The following is a 15,910-nucleotide window of genomic DNA, read 5'->3' as shown; positions in this document are numbered from 1 at the left end:
CACTTATAATTAACTCTTCTACGTTTACAGGTGGTGCAAATGGGTTTCGAATCCATTCATTTCCTCTTCGTGGATCTTTTTGTTCCGGAAAATAATGTTGAATTCGTTCCACCAAATTTGACAAATGTTCTGTGCCAGTATCTTGAACACATTTTACGTCCAAATTATCTCCAGCATCGTCAATAACAGTAGCTAACGTAGGAAACATGTTGTAACAATTGTTCGAGACTCGAATCTTCCATGCTTTCAGCTTTTGTTACATGCCGTCAATTTTATCTGCTGTTGCAAAAAGTGAAGCATTTTTTCCTTGCATTGAAGTGTTAAGGCCATTCATAATAACAAAAATGTCAGTTATGTAAGCTAGCAAAGCAAGCCATTGTTCATCTAGAAATAGCTTCACCCAATCTGGCTTTCTGTCACGCAAAAATACTGCCAGTTCGTTTCGGAGCTCATATACACAGGATAAAACTTTTCCCCTCGACAGCCAAGGCACACTAGAATGAAGTAATAGTTGCCTGTGATCCCCTTGCATATCATCGCATAAAACGGCAAATAGTCTTGAATTACCTGCACTTCCTTTGATATAATTAACAATTTTTACGACCTCGCAAAGCACATCATTTAACTTCGTTGACAATTTCTTGGTTGCAAGACTTTCTCTATGAATGAAACAATGCGTTGAAGCCATGACGTACTCAACAGAGGCCATGTCATCGTGCGTGCTGGAGTCTAAACTGGAGGCGAACATGCTTTCATGACTTTGACATACCATATTGAAAAGATATGTATAAAAAGTTGAAGTGAACGTTTTTCACCTTAAATATTTGTCTTATATGAAAAAGTTTGCTAGAAAATCAATTTTTAATTGTATATTCATTCGCCATTTGCGCAAGCATACTAAAACGATGCAGAGTTGCCAGGTGTGAAAACCCCAACAGATATCTGTGTGCTTTAATCGGTACTGTCCCGTTGTTCTGTTATTGAATTTGCAGAATTGTTTTAACATACCCTTCTTTGAACAGGAAAAATCTACAAGAACTATCTTTACTTTTCAAAAGCGCAGAAAAGTCTTAGTTTTTAAAATACTTTTTTTTTCTTTCAATTTTAATGTAATTCCTATGTGATGAAACTTTACTAAACGTTTCATTTAGCAGCTTTATCTGCGGTTTTTATAATTTATATATTGAACAATTTTTTTAATTTTACTCAGCTTTGTTTTGAAAATTGCACTCCTTTTCATGGCATTTCCTTTAAAAAGTTAATTGTTTTAAACTTCTGGCAACACTGATATTGTGTTCAATAATTGAATTAGGTTTTGCGGTGGTTTTTAAGGTGCTTGCTGTTGAAATGTTATTTAGGGTAGGATATTTGGATAAATGAAATGTTGATTTATTGAAATACTGGCCATGCAAACAAATATTGAGTACCGAGGCTGAAGGCTAGCTAGCGAATGCCGGTAGCCGCGTCGGTTTTGGTAAAATAATGTTAGGCTACTTGAGGGCACACCCAGAAGTGTTATGAAATTGTGTGAAAAGTAACTTACTGTACGGTACCTTTGAGAATGATGGGAATTGTTGAGGCTAGCTTTGTTTTTTTTTTCCAAATTGGTGTAGCTGTTTTTATTTTTAGTAGAGGTGTAGTATATTAAACGCATGATTGCAGGGTCAGCCTTCAGCTCTTGAGCCTAAAATTGCTTGCATGGTCAGTATTTCAAGGTCGCCATGGCTCAGACAAATCTAGAAATCCTATGCAGCATTTTGAAATTCTACTTTAAAAAAATAATTGCTTAGTCTGGCTAGACTTGTGCAGGCTAATACTTTGCTACACTGTAGAACAGTACAGCAAAAATGTGGCATGAAGGCACCCAGGAATTAAGAGACACTCTTATTTTCGAACCTGGTTTTAAAATTTTGTTGCCGTCTAAAATACCCGATTGTTCTATACTGTGCATGTAGTATAAATAGGAATGGTCTAATGTGGTATAAGAAGGAATAGTCTAACAAACGCTTTTAAGTTTGTGTGCATTAATAAAAATTTAGTCTCCAATTTTGAGACCAGCAAAGTTTTTTAAAAAAAAGCAAAACGTTACCATGTTTAGATTGTTCTTATAAAAACTATGCATTTAAATTGTGCTGCTTAAAGTTTGATAAGTTGAATTTGGTCAGTTCATGCGGTCTCAAAGCATCATTTGTGACCTTAATTTTGTCAAACTTGTGCCATTGCAAAGTGTAGCCTATAGTTAGGGGTCTGCTACTATTCGGTGAGTCTGATTCGGTGAGTCCGATTCGGTTAGTCTGATTCGGTGAGTTCCTAACTTCTAACCCCTAACCTTAAGCCCTAAACCCTAACCCTAAAACGGCAATGATAATTAGGCTACGGTACCCGATAATTTAAAAAAAAAATTGAAAAAATCCCCCGTTAAGGGATCGGACTCACCGAATCGGACTAACCGAATCGGACTCACCGAATCGGACTCACTGAAACGGGCCATTCCGATAGTTAGTGCAGGCATAGTTTTCATTACATCTTCATGTATATTTCACAGTATGTTAAGAGGTTATTTGATATTTAATTAAGATGGGTAGAAAATGTTGTGTGACTAATTGCCATGGAAATTATGATGAGGCAAACAAAGAAACAACTTTTCGTTTACCTCGAAATCCTGAAGAGAAATATACCATATATATGTGTGACTAATTGCCATGGAAATTATGATGAGGCAAACAAAGAAACAACTTTTCGTTTACCTCGAAATCCTGAAGAGAAATATACCATATATATGCATATACCAGGTGACACAGTTTGCCAATGGGTACTTTATGGTTATATCATGTTTCATGAAGTTGTTAACCACTGTTGCAGAACCTCGTTATGTCGTGTTTTTCACTTTATATCAGATCAATACCAGTTATCTGTGAACAAAAAGTATGCAGCTACATTGGCCAATATTATGTTTAAAAATTATTGTTGTCTATTTTCACCTGTATCAGAAAAGGAAGTAAAACAAAAGATTTTAAAACTTATGCATTAAAAACTTGTTTTTGTTTGTTTTTCTTTGTTGTTGAGACTTCTGTAAGGACTGTTATAGAACTTCTTTAAATGTCCATTTTCATACCTGAGAAGTCCTTGCACTGATATTATTTAAAGTTGTCGTAACAGATAATTTTTTCGTTCATTATCTGAGCTAAAGTAGCACCACATTAGTTGCGCAACCAGGGGGGCTTGGTTTAGCCCCCCCCACTTTACTAGAATTCTGGTTGCGCTACTGGCCACAGTCCTTTCATGTAGTAGTTTTGACCATGTAGGTACATTGTATTTTTGTGAATCAGCTCTATACAAAATAATAACTTCAAAGTTAAAACCTTACACATCTATTGTAATTGTTTTTATTATTGTAACACACACGGGAACAACTATTCATTGGAATAGACTATGTCAAGCATATGAAATGCCATGGATGAAAATGTATTTTACATTTTGAAATTTGAAAGCAAAATTTTCATTATAATCGTTTTAGGTTTAAATATACTGTGTTTGCAATGCAATATGGCAATGAAAATGTTCGCCTCCAGTTTAGACTCCAGCACGCACGTTGGTTTGGCCTCTGTTAAGTACGCCATGGTTGAAGCCCATTCTGCAGCCAACTGCTTAATTCGAGTAATTACTCCCGATTTTTCTCCTATCATAAAAACTACTTTTTACGAATGAAGTGCCTTTCACTCACAGTACATGCTTGCATAACTCAATAAAATAATGCACTAGGGCTGTTGTTGCTTGAATGTTGCATCATCCATTAATTTCAAGATCAAGTTGGATGTTGCATCATCCACTGATTTCTATACCAAGTTGATGCTACCGTGGTAGATATCACATTATTGCATCATTTGCTTTAGATTTGAAGGCAAGGAGCATTTATGCCATCATGTTTAAATATTTTTTATCATTTATAAATAATAGTAATGACTAATGGATGAGCAATTGCGTGGCCAATGGCCATTTAGGCAAATGCTCTGAAACAGCCATGCGTTAGAATCCAGAATCTGTAATTGGTAAATAGCCTCATAAATTGCATTTCACATCATATATACAGACTACAATAGAGTAGTACTTTAACCAGTTTAACTATAAGGCCTTCTTGTATAAATGAGTTTTAGTGTAGTATACACAAAGGCGCATTACTTGATTTTTGTGCACTGTACAATATCCACTGCGTTTTCAGTTTATTCTTGGAAATTTACTTCACAATCATATCCTTAAGTCCTAATTTAAAGTGTGTTTTAAGTGCCTTGTAGTGTTTTTGTTTATTTTTTAAATTTTCTATTAAAAACTGGACAAATATGATGCTCTGGGTTTTTTATGGGTTTTTTTAAGTGGTTTTTTTAAAAAAAAACCACCCGGGTTTTTTGGGTCGGGTTAAATACCGACAACCCTGACGAGCACCCCCATTGACTGAAATCAAGACACCCATTCATGCCAGCCGCTCAACCTCTGATCAACGAAGCTGATAAACAAGACATCTCTGCGGCTGCTTGGGCGGACCACAAATGTAATTCTGAAGGGAAGTCAAGTACCACCAGACTCCATTCGTTCATCCCGACGCCGACACATGCCCCATCGGCCTGACATTACAAAGACAGGCATGGGTTCGCCTCAACTGTCTTCGTACGGGCGGCGGGCTTTTCCGCTCAATCATGCACCAATGGGGAATGGCCTCTTTCTGTGAATGTGGTGCCGAGGAACAGACCGCAGATCACATCATCAATGACTGTACCATCTTCAAGCCACCTAATGGAGTGGAAGGTCTACGCGCCATGGATTATAAAATCAAAGACTGGCTGCTGTCTAGTAGCCTTCCAGTGTAATCCAGAAACGTGAACTGTGAGTCTGGGGTGGTAAAAGGATAGACCCTCGGTCCCAGAGGTTTCGTGCTATTCAACACAACAGGTTTCTTTTATAGATGAAATAACCGAAGTAGGCTACTTTTAGTTGTCAACGTGTTTGCAAGTTTGTATTTATGTCTGACTTATGTACTTGTTGTTCCAAGATTGCAGAAATGTTTTGCAATTGTGAATAAAGAACAGTAGACAGATAAACACGGTTGCAACTCGACTTCCATCCACTAAAAGAGTTTCTGTGATTACGTAATGGGCGATTTTGCACATTCACAAAAGTACACAACCTAGCTAGCAAAATCCGTCATTTTGCATTGATTCCACGTCTGCAGACGTTGAATCACAATGCATGACATGTATAAACAAGTTTGCTGGCTGGGAAGTCTGGACATCTGCAGGAAATTTGTCTCGCACCAGACGAGATGCCATCCTTTGAAAGATTTAACAATGATGGATTTATGTAGCCAGTGCATGATGACGAAAACAAATTTAAGATTTCCTTTCCGTTATATAACTTAATGCAGGTGATTGATACAGGAGAAAATAATCGCAGAAGTACACAATAAAAGAACACAATAAAGCCTACATATTACGCAAGTTTTTTACATCAAGAAAATAGCCTAGTCTCCGACCAGATGTTCAGAATCAGAAACACAGATAAGAAAGGTCGCTAGATATTAGAGTTCGCTTCTAGAAGAATAGTAGGTAGTCACTGGGAGTGGACAAGGCAAAGTAATAGGCAAGTTGTAAGAACAGCATAGCTTTGTCCAACTACAGATAGGATAGTCTTCTGTTAGTCAGTATCCTATAATGACTAAAAAACGAAAGAATCCTCCGACAACACGGATGGCAAAAGCTTCGGTCGGTCTTACCGAGAAGTGGTTAAGGTTCAGCAAACAGCGAGTGAAGTGCGGGATCTGTTTGAAGGAGCTATCAAGAGAAGCATTGCCACGTCACTTTGGAACTTATCATTCTTAAGGTAAAGTTCCGGCTAATAGCGTTTAGTAGCCTAACATCGCAAAACATTTTCAATTTTGAACATGTTTAATTCAATAGTTGTAAGCAAAAGCATGCTTAGTAAAATGCGCCTACTACGTTTCCACTTTTCAACAATAAAATTTTATAGATAAACCTGTTCAAGTGCATAAGGAACAATGCATCGATAGCCTACATTCTTTTCTCGACGAGACAGTGATGACGTTTCTGAATTTGCACAAGCAGTTCGGTCGGTGAGCTACCATCTGCAAATACAAGGTCAGGCCCTGGCGATAGCACTGCTTCACTAGATGTTCAAGCTCATCAGGAAGTTGAAACGATCTCTCATGTTGAAGTACCACAAACAATCGATAGATCTGGGTTTCGGTCTGAAGTTGCAATGTTGTACGAAGGGGCTTGTTTGCCATCTCGGCACACCTTGAATGCTGTAACATTACGCCATTGTTTCGTATTATTGTTCTGTTTTCTTTTATCTGCAGTTCATTTTTGGTTTATCTTCGCTGTGTTTCTTGGTAACTTGCATATTTCGCTCCTAACTGTGTTTGCGTGCGGGTACGTGCCTAACCATTTATGTACTAAGCACGGAATGGCCCGTTTCGGTGAGTCCAATACGGTGAGTCTGATTCCCTATTCGGCAATTTTTTTTTTTTGATATATCGGGTACCATAGCCTAATTATTATTGCCGTTTTAGGGTTAAAGTTAGAAGTTAGGAACTCACCGAATCGGACTCACCGAATAGTAGCAGACCCTACTAAGCGAGACTAAAGAGATGCCAAAGGAAAAATTCTCACGGTAGGCTATGCTAGGTGTATAGCCTAAGAAATTTTTTCTTTTGCGATCCTCAGTTTCGCGTTTACAACAGTTCTCTTCATGGAGCAAAACAAATAATATACAAAACATGTATGTCCGGTAGGTACATAACTTAGCGTTTGATACTCCTTTGCAATCACTCAACCAGCGTGCGATTAAAAACGTAAGTGACTCTGATACCACACAACTTGTGCGGTAATTTGCGGCCAAACGCTTATAATCTGACTCTTATGACGTCATATTACTATTCGACAAACAAATGCAGAATTTTTGGTCGTTCGACAAAAAAGAAAAAAATCGCAGCCCTGTATTCGGCTAGTCCGATTCGGCTAGTTCCTTATTCGGCTGCAATCTTTTTCTGCCATGATAAACTAACATCAACTGAGAGTCTAACGAACAAATTAACCAAACTAATTCCAGGTCATGTAACGCCGAAACCCAGGTTTATTCTAAACTGCCACTTAGGTTTTATGTCAAACGCTATTTGGCTTTTTTCGTTGACACGTTTTCGCTGAGACTTTATCTCATTAACCTCTATGGTTAATTATGAAAAATGTTGTTTTGATGTAAAACACTTATTTTGAACGAACCCAGACAACATTGATTTCGGAGAGTTCCCTATTCGGAGATTTTTTGAAATTTTTTTTGAAAATTTTTTTGAAAATTATCGAGTACCGTAGCCTAATTATGATTGCCGCTTTTACATCGTTTTAACGTCGCTAAACGTTCAAATCGTGCAGAAAAAAATAGAAATAAAATATTTGAACAATTAAATGAAAATTTGTCGGTATCGTAGCCTAATTATCATTGCCGCTGTTACATCGTTTTAACGTCGCTAAACGTTCAAATCGTGCAGAAAAAAATAGAAATAAAATGTTTAAACAATTAAATGAAAATTTGTCGGTATCGTAGCCTAATTATCATTGCCGCTGTTACATCGTTTTAACGTCGCTAAACGTTGAAATTGTGCAGAAAAAAATAGTCGAAGCTTTAGATGAGTGGGGTTTAGACCTAACCATTGAGATCTTAAAGGGCGGGGAAACCCAAATTAACTTTGCGAGTTTTTTGTTTCAGCGTGATGTCATTGTGTACAACATGCGTTTTAGCAAAAAAAATCCAAATCTTGTTGCCCTCATCTCGCTAAGGCCGCTTTTGTTTGATACCCGTTTGCGAGGTCTCGCGCGCATCAAGCTGTGACGCTGTTCGCTGTGACGTCACAATGTGCACATAGTTGTGGCCAAAATTTTAAGACCAGACTTGATTTATGACCATTTTTGCATTACTTCAAAATAATGCATCAGATATTGTTTCAGTTGCATCATCTTTATGCATCACCCATACTCCTTTAAAATACGTTGCGCTCTATAGCCCAGCGCGCCTTATGTATGAACAAAAAACTAATCAAAGCAATTTATTGACATTGCGCCTTATAATCGGGTGCGCTTTATGGTCCGTAAAATACGATATACAGACGAAATCGGTTAATCGTATCACCCATTTGCCAGACGTTTTGATACGATTATACGACTGATTCGTTTAACCAATTTGCTAAAAAAGGGTTATCATGAATGGGCGTAATTGTTGAGAAGACGTCTGTGCTGACTAGGCTGCAACGCACATTGCAACTGATACTCCCTACAACTGTTTACAATTCTGGTTAAACTTTGAAGAGTTTGCTAGTTTTGTGTTACATAAACACTATGCTGTATGTTCCAGCCAGCAAAACTGGTCCTTTTTACATTGATTCATTGTCTGGCAGACGTTGAATCAATGTAAAAAAGACCAGCTTTGCTGACTGCGAGAGCATGTACAATCAAAGCATTTTTCTGTAAACTGCAGCAATCGGACTGCAAATCAGCAATCATTCATATCACCGAACTCTGTGAAGTCATAACGCGAACTTTGACTTGAAGTTTCTGATTCAAGCGTGCTATTTTTAGCTCTCTACCTGCTGTGTAGTTTTGAGTATGGAACGTGGCCTACGAAAAGAGAGGTATCGTAGGCTCACACTCACACACGGGGCTCACACTCATTGTTTGTTTTGAAATCGCAAAGGTTTTTTTTTCAAACCTTTTGCGCTGTCTGGTAAAATAATTAATTTGCGATGTTCTTTAACTGAACGAAACTGCACAAATGAAATTACGCACTTTATTTCACAACAGTAGGCTACTTGTATTCAGCATTAAAAAAAATTCTCCAAAGTAATCTGGTTTAAACTTTTGGACATGCTTGCTTTCCTCTCAAGCCGAAATAATTCGTCCTTGTCCATTCCTTGGAAGGCCAGTCGCCGACGATAACATCAAAAGCATTTTAACTTCTTTATTGGGAAGTGTGATTATTCCTTTTGTCTACTCTTCTGTTTTAATGAAGCCCAGCTGTGCAAAAATTGGTTGTTTGCAGTGCAATGTCTAGCGCATAAGATTATCGTCTGGAATTACAGACACTTGCCTTTGTTTTGATTGCATGCGTCTGTCTCACCTTTGCTTCATTTCGCCTTTGAATATTGCAAAGCAAAAAAGAGACATTCTCTTTTCGCTTACGGGTACAATTATACGATTAAATGAATGAAGTATGCAAACGAGAAGCAAATCCTGATGCTTTTATCCAACTTATTCTTTTAAACGGCATACGCTTATCTGATGTTTTTACTTAACATTAGATTGGATTTGGTTTAGGATTTCAGGTTTTGATTCATATAAACGATTGATACATTTAAGCGGTATACTATTAACCGATTTTGTCTGTATTTTGGAATAAAATACAACATTCTTTAAATAAACAGAAGGCGTCGTTGGATTTGGAATTTTGTAATAATAGTTGAGGATTCTAATATATTATAAGTTTGCATACAGACGGTGACATAGGATACATGTCGATTTTATGTGAGCAAACATTTCAACTTAATAGTTCAAACATTTTGCGCTAAATTTCATTTCAATTTATCTTTCTTTGTCGGAATGCAAAAGAAACGATATTGTGGAATAAAATACAATTCAAAACTGTAGCCGAATAGGGAACTAGCCGAATTGGAAACTAGCCGAATCGGACCAGCCAAAGAGGGAACTAGCCGAAACGGGCCATTTTGCTTGAAAATATGCTAATTTTAGCACCTCATTTATGTGCTAATTGATTAAATTAAGATTATCCGACTGGCTGACAAAAATCCTGCCTAATTAACTATGACAACAAACATACCTCTAGTCTAATTACATATTGAAATTTATCTGAAGATATTCACAAATTTGCAGGTTTAACAAAATGAATTCAAACATTGCACTGTAATGAAACAGTAACTATGAATTAAAACATTTTAGAAATTGTCCAAATGATACGTACGAAATATCAGATTAGTTTAATGTTTTCTGTTCAAAAGTCAATTGCGAACTCTGTTGTCTGCTCCCCTTTTTCTATTTGTAAGGAGTAGGTTGCATGGAAAATAATAGAATTATTTGGAAATAATTCTCAAGTCGATATGGTTCACTAGTTACAGAAAATGAAACTTGTTTGATTTCTTCTACAATGCAAAAGAATATTATTACCTTTAGATCTGAGTCAGTTTCCAGTCTTTCAGCCACGGCCTTGTTGGCATCAAACTCCTGTTCACTGATCGACTGTAATAATAACAACGGTTTATTTTAGTATAAAGTTGTTACAAGAGTTCAAATAAAGATAAAAAACATGTCAGAGCATATCGTTGACGTAAAACCAAATGGTGTTATGTCCAAAATCATCAAACTGAGATAAACGCAAAAAAACATTTATTTTTTTGAATATTATTGATATCTCAAATGGATCAAACACCAGTGCCACATACTTACAACCATACCACGCTCTCCTTGGTTTGCACACAACCAGATGTTTTTCAAAATTGTGTGCCACCTCCCATTTTTTTTACACACCTTTTTTGGACATAGCCCAGTGAGGTTCTCAAAGTAACAACCGGTTGTAAAACAAAAACTGGACATAGCCCGTTACACTACCAGGATTAGATTTGATGCTTTTGAAAGAGCATGGCATTGTTTGCAATCATGTAGTCATCTGCAAATGGAGTTTTGTAGCCTATTTCAACAATTTGTGTGGTGCCTTCAAACAGAAATATATTGCATTGGTAGCATGTCACTTTGTAAGTGTAATCCTCGGCAGATTGCAATAATTTTGCTTTGTTTTGCAGTGGATAAATGATATAGTGATATTACTTCTACAGTGTTTAAATTACACTGGCCAACAAAATTTTTTTTCGAGTGCCGAAGATATTTTAACAGTTTCTGGACAATTCTTGCCACTGAATTTAAAATTAACATCTGTTTCTTTGAATTGGCTCCAGTTTTTGAGATATCGATATTTTCAAATTTTGGCTAGAGAAAATTAGCTAAGTTTAACGTTTGCTAAGTTTTAAAGTGAAACTTGGTGACCAAGATAAGCCATGGGCACCTCATATTGTATGCAAAGCATGTGTAGAAAGCCTGAGAAAGTGGACTAAAGGTACGGTACACTTAAAAATTTTAATTTTGGTGTACCAATGGTTCGGAGAGAACTAAAAAGCCATTTCAATGACTGCTACGGTGCTTCTGTTTGGTAGACATACAGGGGTTTAATCGTCACAAGAAAAGCACTTCGAATTACCCAGATTTAGAATCTGCTCAATGACCTGTGCCTCACTGTGAGGAAGTACATGGCCAATGGCCATGGAGCATGATGAGTTTCATGAAGAGGTAGAAAGTTCTGCAAGTAACAGTGGTGGAAGTGTGTTTGAAAGTAGTTGAGTTATTCCAGAGACATTCAAACAGGGAGGAGCTGAGTGATCTCATCAAGGATCTTAACCTATCCAAAGAAGCAGCAGAAATGTTAGCATGTCAACTCAAAAACAAAAACTGTCTTGGAATCGGAGCTTCCATAACATTTTACCATGCTAGAGAAAAAGAATTGCTTCCATATTTTTGCCAACAAGATGAATTTGTTTACTGCAAAGACATTAAAGGGCTTCTGCTGAAAATGGAAGTACCATAATATAGAGCTCAAGAGTGGCGCTTGTTCATAGACAGTAAGACACTTCGAAAAAAGTGTCGACTGCCTTGCTGTACTAGCTTCTTATCAAGGAGAAACGCAGCTTCTATCAATACCTAAATTGCCATCTGGGACAAGTGAAGTTTTTAGTTTCAATATCATTTCACAATTGACAAAGAAAAAACGGTTTGATAAGTTATATTAAATGTCGCTTTGTATCAGCTAAGGTCTTAATGTAGCAATAGGTTTTCTGTCACTCTACCACCAGTGTGACTTGAGCAAAAGCGAACCATGAGCGCAGGAATATCGGGTCTGCTACTATTCGGTGAGTCCGATTCGGTGAGAGCCTTTTTCGGTGAGAGCCCTATTCGGTGATTTTTTTGAATTTTTTTTTTGAAAATTATTGGGTACCGTAGCCTAATTAAAACCCTTAACCCCAAACCCCCTAACCCCTAACCCCTAACCCCTAACCCAAAAACCCAAACCCCCAAAAAAAACCAAAAAACCCCAACCCCCAAAAAAACCCAAACCCCAAAAAACCCCAAAAACACCCAAAACCCCCAAAAAAAACCCAAACCCCCAAAAAACCCCAACCCCCCAAAAAAAACCAAAACCCCAAAACCCCCAAAAAAACCCAAAACCCCAAAAAACCTCCAAACCCCAAACCCAAAAACCCCAAAACCGCAAACCCCAACCCTCAAACCCCCAAAAAATCCCAACCCCAAAAACCTCCAACCCCAAAAACTCCTAACCCCAAACACCCCAAAACCGCAAACCCCAAAAACCCCCAACCCCAAAAAACCCCAACCTCAAAAACCCCCAACCCCAAAAACCCCCCAACCCCCTAACCCCAAAAAACCCCAACCCCAAAAACCCCCTAACCCCCAACCCCAAAAACCCCCAACCTCCTAACCCCTATTCCCTAACCCTATAACGGCAATGATAATTAGGCTACGGCGCGCAATAATTTAAAAAAAAAACTCACCGAATAGGGCTCTCACCGAAAAAGGCTCTCACCGAATCGGACTCACCGAATCGGGCCATTCCGGGAATATCAGTATAGTGACTGACTGTCAACCAGACTGGTCATCAGGGCTGGAAAAAGTGTTTAGCTTCCCGGGAATCTGTTTTTTAGCGAAAAAATTTCCCGCGGCTTACAATCACGATAATGACGTCATAATTACACCGTTTACAGTTTTCCGGCGAAACGCCTCACGCAAAAAATATATTATAGGCGGCCATCTGTAGCTTCATAGTTCCAATAAACACTAAACAGTCTTGGTATCGTATTTTATTCGTAAGCAGGCATGGCGCACTGTTTGTGCCTGATGTGTCCACTTTGATCGGAATAAATTGGAACAACAATAGGCTTAATAAATTAGACGCCACATGCTTACAAATTAGGTCCACTGACTCACCCACCGCTGTGTGATTGTCATGAAACAATGTCATGAAACATCACGAGCCGCTTGTTACGTACTTGCCAAGTTGACAATAACATAACTTCATGCTGGAACGGGTTGATAGTATGTGCAATGTGCATAAATAGCATCACCAATTACGAAAAGCGATATAGGCGGAATGGCCCGTTTCGGCGAGTTTCCTATTCGGCAATTTTTTAAAAATCTAATGGCGTCTTCTGTTTAGAGAATTTTGTATTTTATTCCACAATATTGTTTCTCTTGCATTCCGACAAAGAAAAATAAATTAAAATGAAATTTAGCAAAAAATGTTTGAACTATAAAATTAAAATGTTTGTTCACATAAAATTGACATGTATCCTACGGCATCCACCTTCTTTGCGTCATGTTTATGTCATTCGTCATGTCATTCATTTTTTAAATAAGCTATTTGTTGATTTTATATGATATTTCAAAAATATTTTACATCAAAACAACCTTTTTCACAAAACGATGCTGTAACTCAAAGCAGTCAAAGAATTTTTGAAGTCAAACAAAACTAACGTGGCCAAACGTTAAAATCGTATTCAAAAGGGAACTATTGCTGACCAGGTATAGGTTGTACCTGAGAAACATTTACAAAAGACATTCGATTTGTTCGAAGCACCCAATTAGCCTAACAGTTGGTATTTACATTGATTCAATGTCTGAATATTGAATAATACCCAATAGTTGGCTTTACAGAAGGCATCGTTGGATTTTCAAAAGATCGCCGAATAGGGAACTCGCTGAATCGGACTTGCCGAATAGTAGCAGACCCGATATAGGCATATAGCACAACAACGGCCAGACGGCTGAATGCACAAGTTTTACTGAGCGAGAACACAGGACATTGCAAAAATTACTTCTATAACCTATAAAACAACCAGTCCACTACACGAAGAGTAACAAAACGCATTAATTAACTTGACAACAAAATCAAAATTATGACGCTAAACAGCTGTTTTTGGAAATCAAAGAAACTGCCAGCAAGTTTTGCCCATGCGAAATTACTACAAATACATTACCGGGGCATAAAAGATGGTGACGATTTCTTGTTGCTTGGTCTATCTACCACAGCAGACACTTTGTACATTTTCGAGCGAACGTCATTAGTACTAAAATGCAATACTTTTCCTTTGAAATGTAGATTAAGAGCCTGTTTCACGATGCTGTGCTAGTATGCTATTGCTTATGCGTGGCCCATTCCAGTGAATGAGCAGCTCGTCGTTAATGTCTTTATTTTTTTTATGGATGTTTTTGTATACCTCCGCAAACATTTCAAATATTTTCAATGACACTTCTCAAACCCCATGCTTTTCACTATGCTTTCGAGCGGACTACTGCAATATATTTGTGCAATTTTTTTAAAAACATGTTCAGCTCTGAGGCATAGGCGCCGACTTTTCAAAAAACCTTGGGGGGCGAGAAAGGTGATGACATCATAACCATAACGCTATTTTACTCAATTAAAATAGTCTTTGATTAAGCTTACCGTCTTGTTTATATTGACACCTAGGTTGCAAACCGAATATATTAGAACCGCTGCTTGAAACGATTAGTATACGCATACAGTAGTCAGTACGCCTAGTCGTAATAATTTTGATATTATTAGCTCATAGTTGGAACAGTTGGAAAACAAGCCGATTCATTTCCTTTTTGTGCCAGTGAATAACAACGACCAAAACCGTTAAGTTATCGAAATAAAACGCAAAAAATCATGATCTCAAGCAGAGTGGAAACCGCTATCAGTTTTATAAACCTCGTTTTGCTAATTAATTACCTTCAAAGCGTTAACAACGGCCAAGTGTTTTCTCTTATGTCTTTTATCGAATACCGTATATACCAGTGGCGTATATTTAGGGTGTTCAAGGTGTGCACTGCACACCCCAAGAAATCCAGAAAAAAAGAAAATTTCCATCGGTTGTCGATGTTCTTTACTTTCATGATATTCTAACATCTTGCTGCATGCTGATTGCTTTCTTTTCAATTGCAAAACTCGTCCCCTTCTAATTTTAATACTCCAACGTTTGAGGTCATTGCCTTTAATTTTTTTCGGTCATTACCTTTAAGCTGGGTGTGCACTGACAGCTTGGCGAGTGCTATTTAAAATAAACAATTAAGAAAAATGACGTCACAAGGCAGCGAAAACAGCAATGGTTTTAGGTCAGCCAGGCTGTGCACTCGCTGATCTGCACACCTTGGCGCGTCATTGGGGGAATCCCATGCAATAGCAAGTTTTAGCTTGTTGGATTGGAGTTTGAGGTGATCAGCGCTGGAAACAACTTTTGCTAGAACTGAAGCAAAAGCAAGCTTTCTACGACGATGTAATTCAAAAATTTATTGCACAAACAAGAAGAATCGAATTATGCTATATAGATGACTTTTCCTTCTGTAGTCGAGGTGTTGAACATTTTCGTTTTTACTAAGTAGTACGGCGGATAAAAGTACAGCCGACCAACATAGCAATCGACTTTCTTTTCTTGTTTATTATCGAGTTGCTTTGCTATTGTTTTTTGTTTTAACTTTCACCTGTTTGTTTTTAATTTGCTTGTACATTTCTCAAGGTGTTGCGACCGTGCCTAATCCTTGCATGAAGTAAATCATTTCCATCTCGAGCACGCTTTAACTTTCGCGTTTTTTCAGACTCCTGCTGTGTTATGGCAAGTAATATTGTTCGTTTTGATGGTCGGAAATAAAAAGTGAACTGAAGTATGTGACTTTAGAAATGCAACTTAATGTTTGATATGTGAAGAGAGGGGCGTTCT

The 15,910-nt window shown here is 37.7% G+C and overlaps 1 protein-coding gene and 1 pseudogene across 1 annotated transcript in view; one reads left to right on the top strand and one right to left on the bottom strand.

Annotated features, from left to right (window-relative positions):
* Nucleotides 1-15,910, bottom strand: part of LOC145765096 (uncharacterized) — a 55,750-nt gene that overhangs the window by 17,874 nt on the left and 21,966 nt on the right. Inside the window, exon 2 of the mRNA XM_082576849.1 lies at nt 10,239-10,310. Coding sequence (XP_082432975.1) covers nt 10,239-10,310 — 72 coding nt within the window. The remainder of the gene's footprint in view (nt 1-10,238; nt 10,311-15,910) is intronic.
* On the top strand, nt 10,710-11,706 carry LOC145765662 (uncharacterized; annotated as a pseudogene).

Source organism: Aplidium turbinatum, chromosome 2 (genome assembly GCF_918807975.1).
Source record: "Aplidium turbinatum chromosome 2, kaAplTurb1.1, whole genome shotgun sequence".
Lineage (NCBI taxonomy): Eukaryota > Metazoa > Chordata > Ascidiacea > Aplousobranchia > Polyclinidae > Aplidium > Aplidium turbinatum.
Note: the sequence above shows the minus strand (reverse complement) of the source record. Positions and strands in the feature narration are given on the sequence as shown.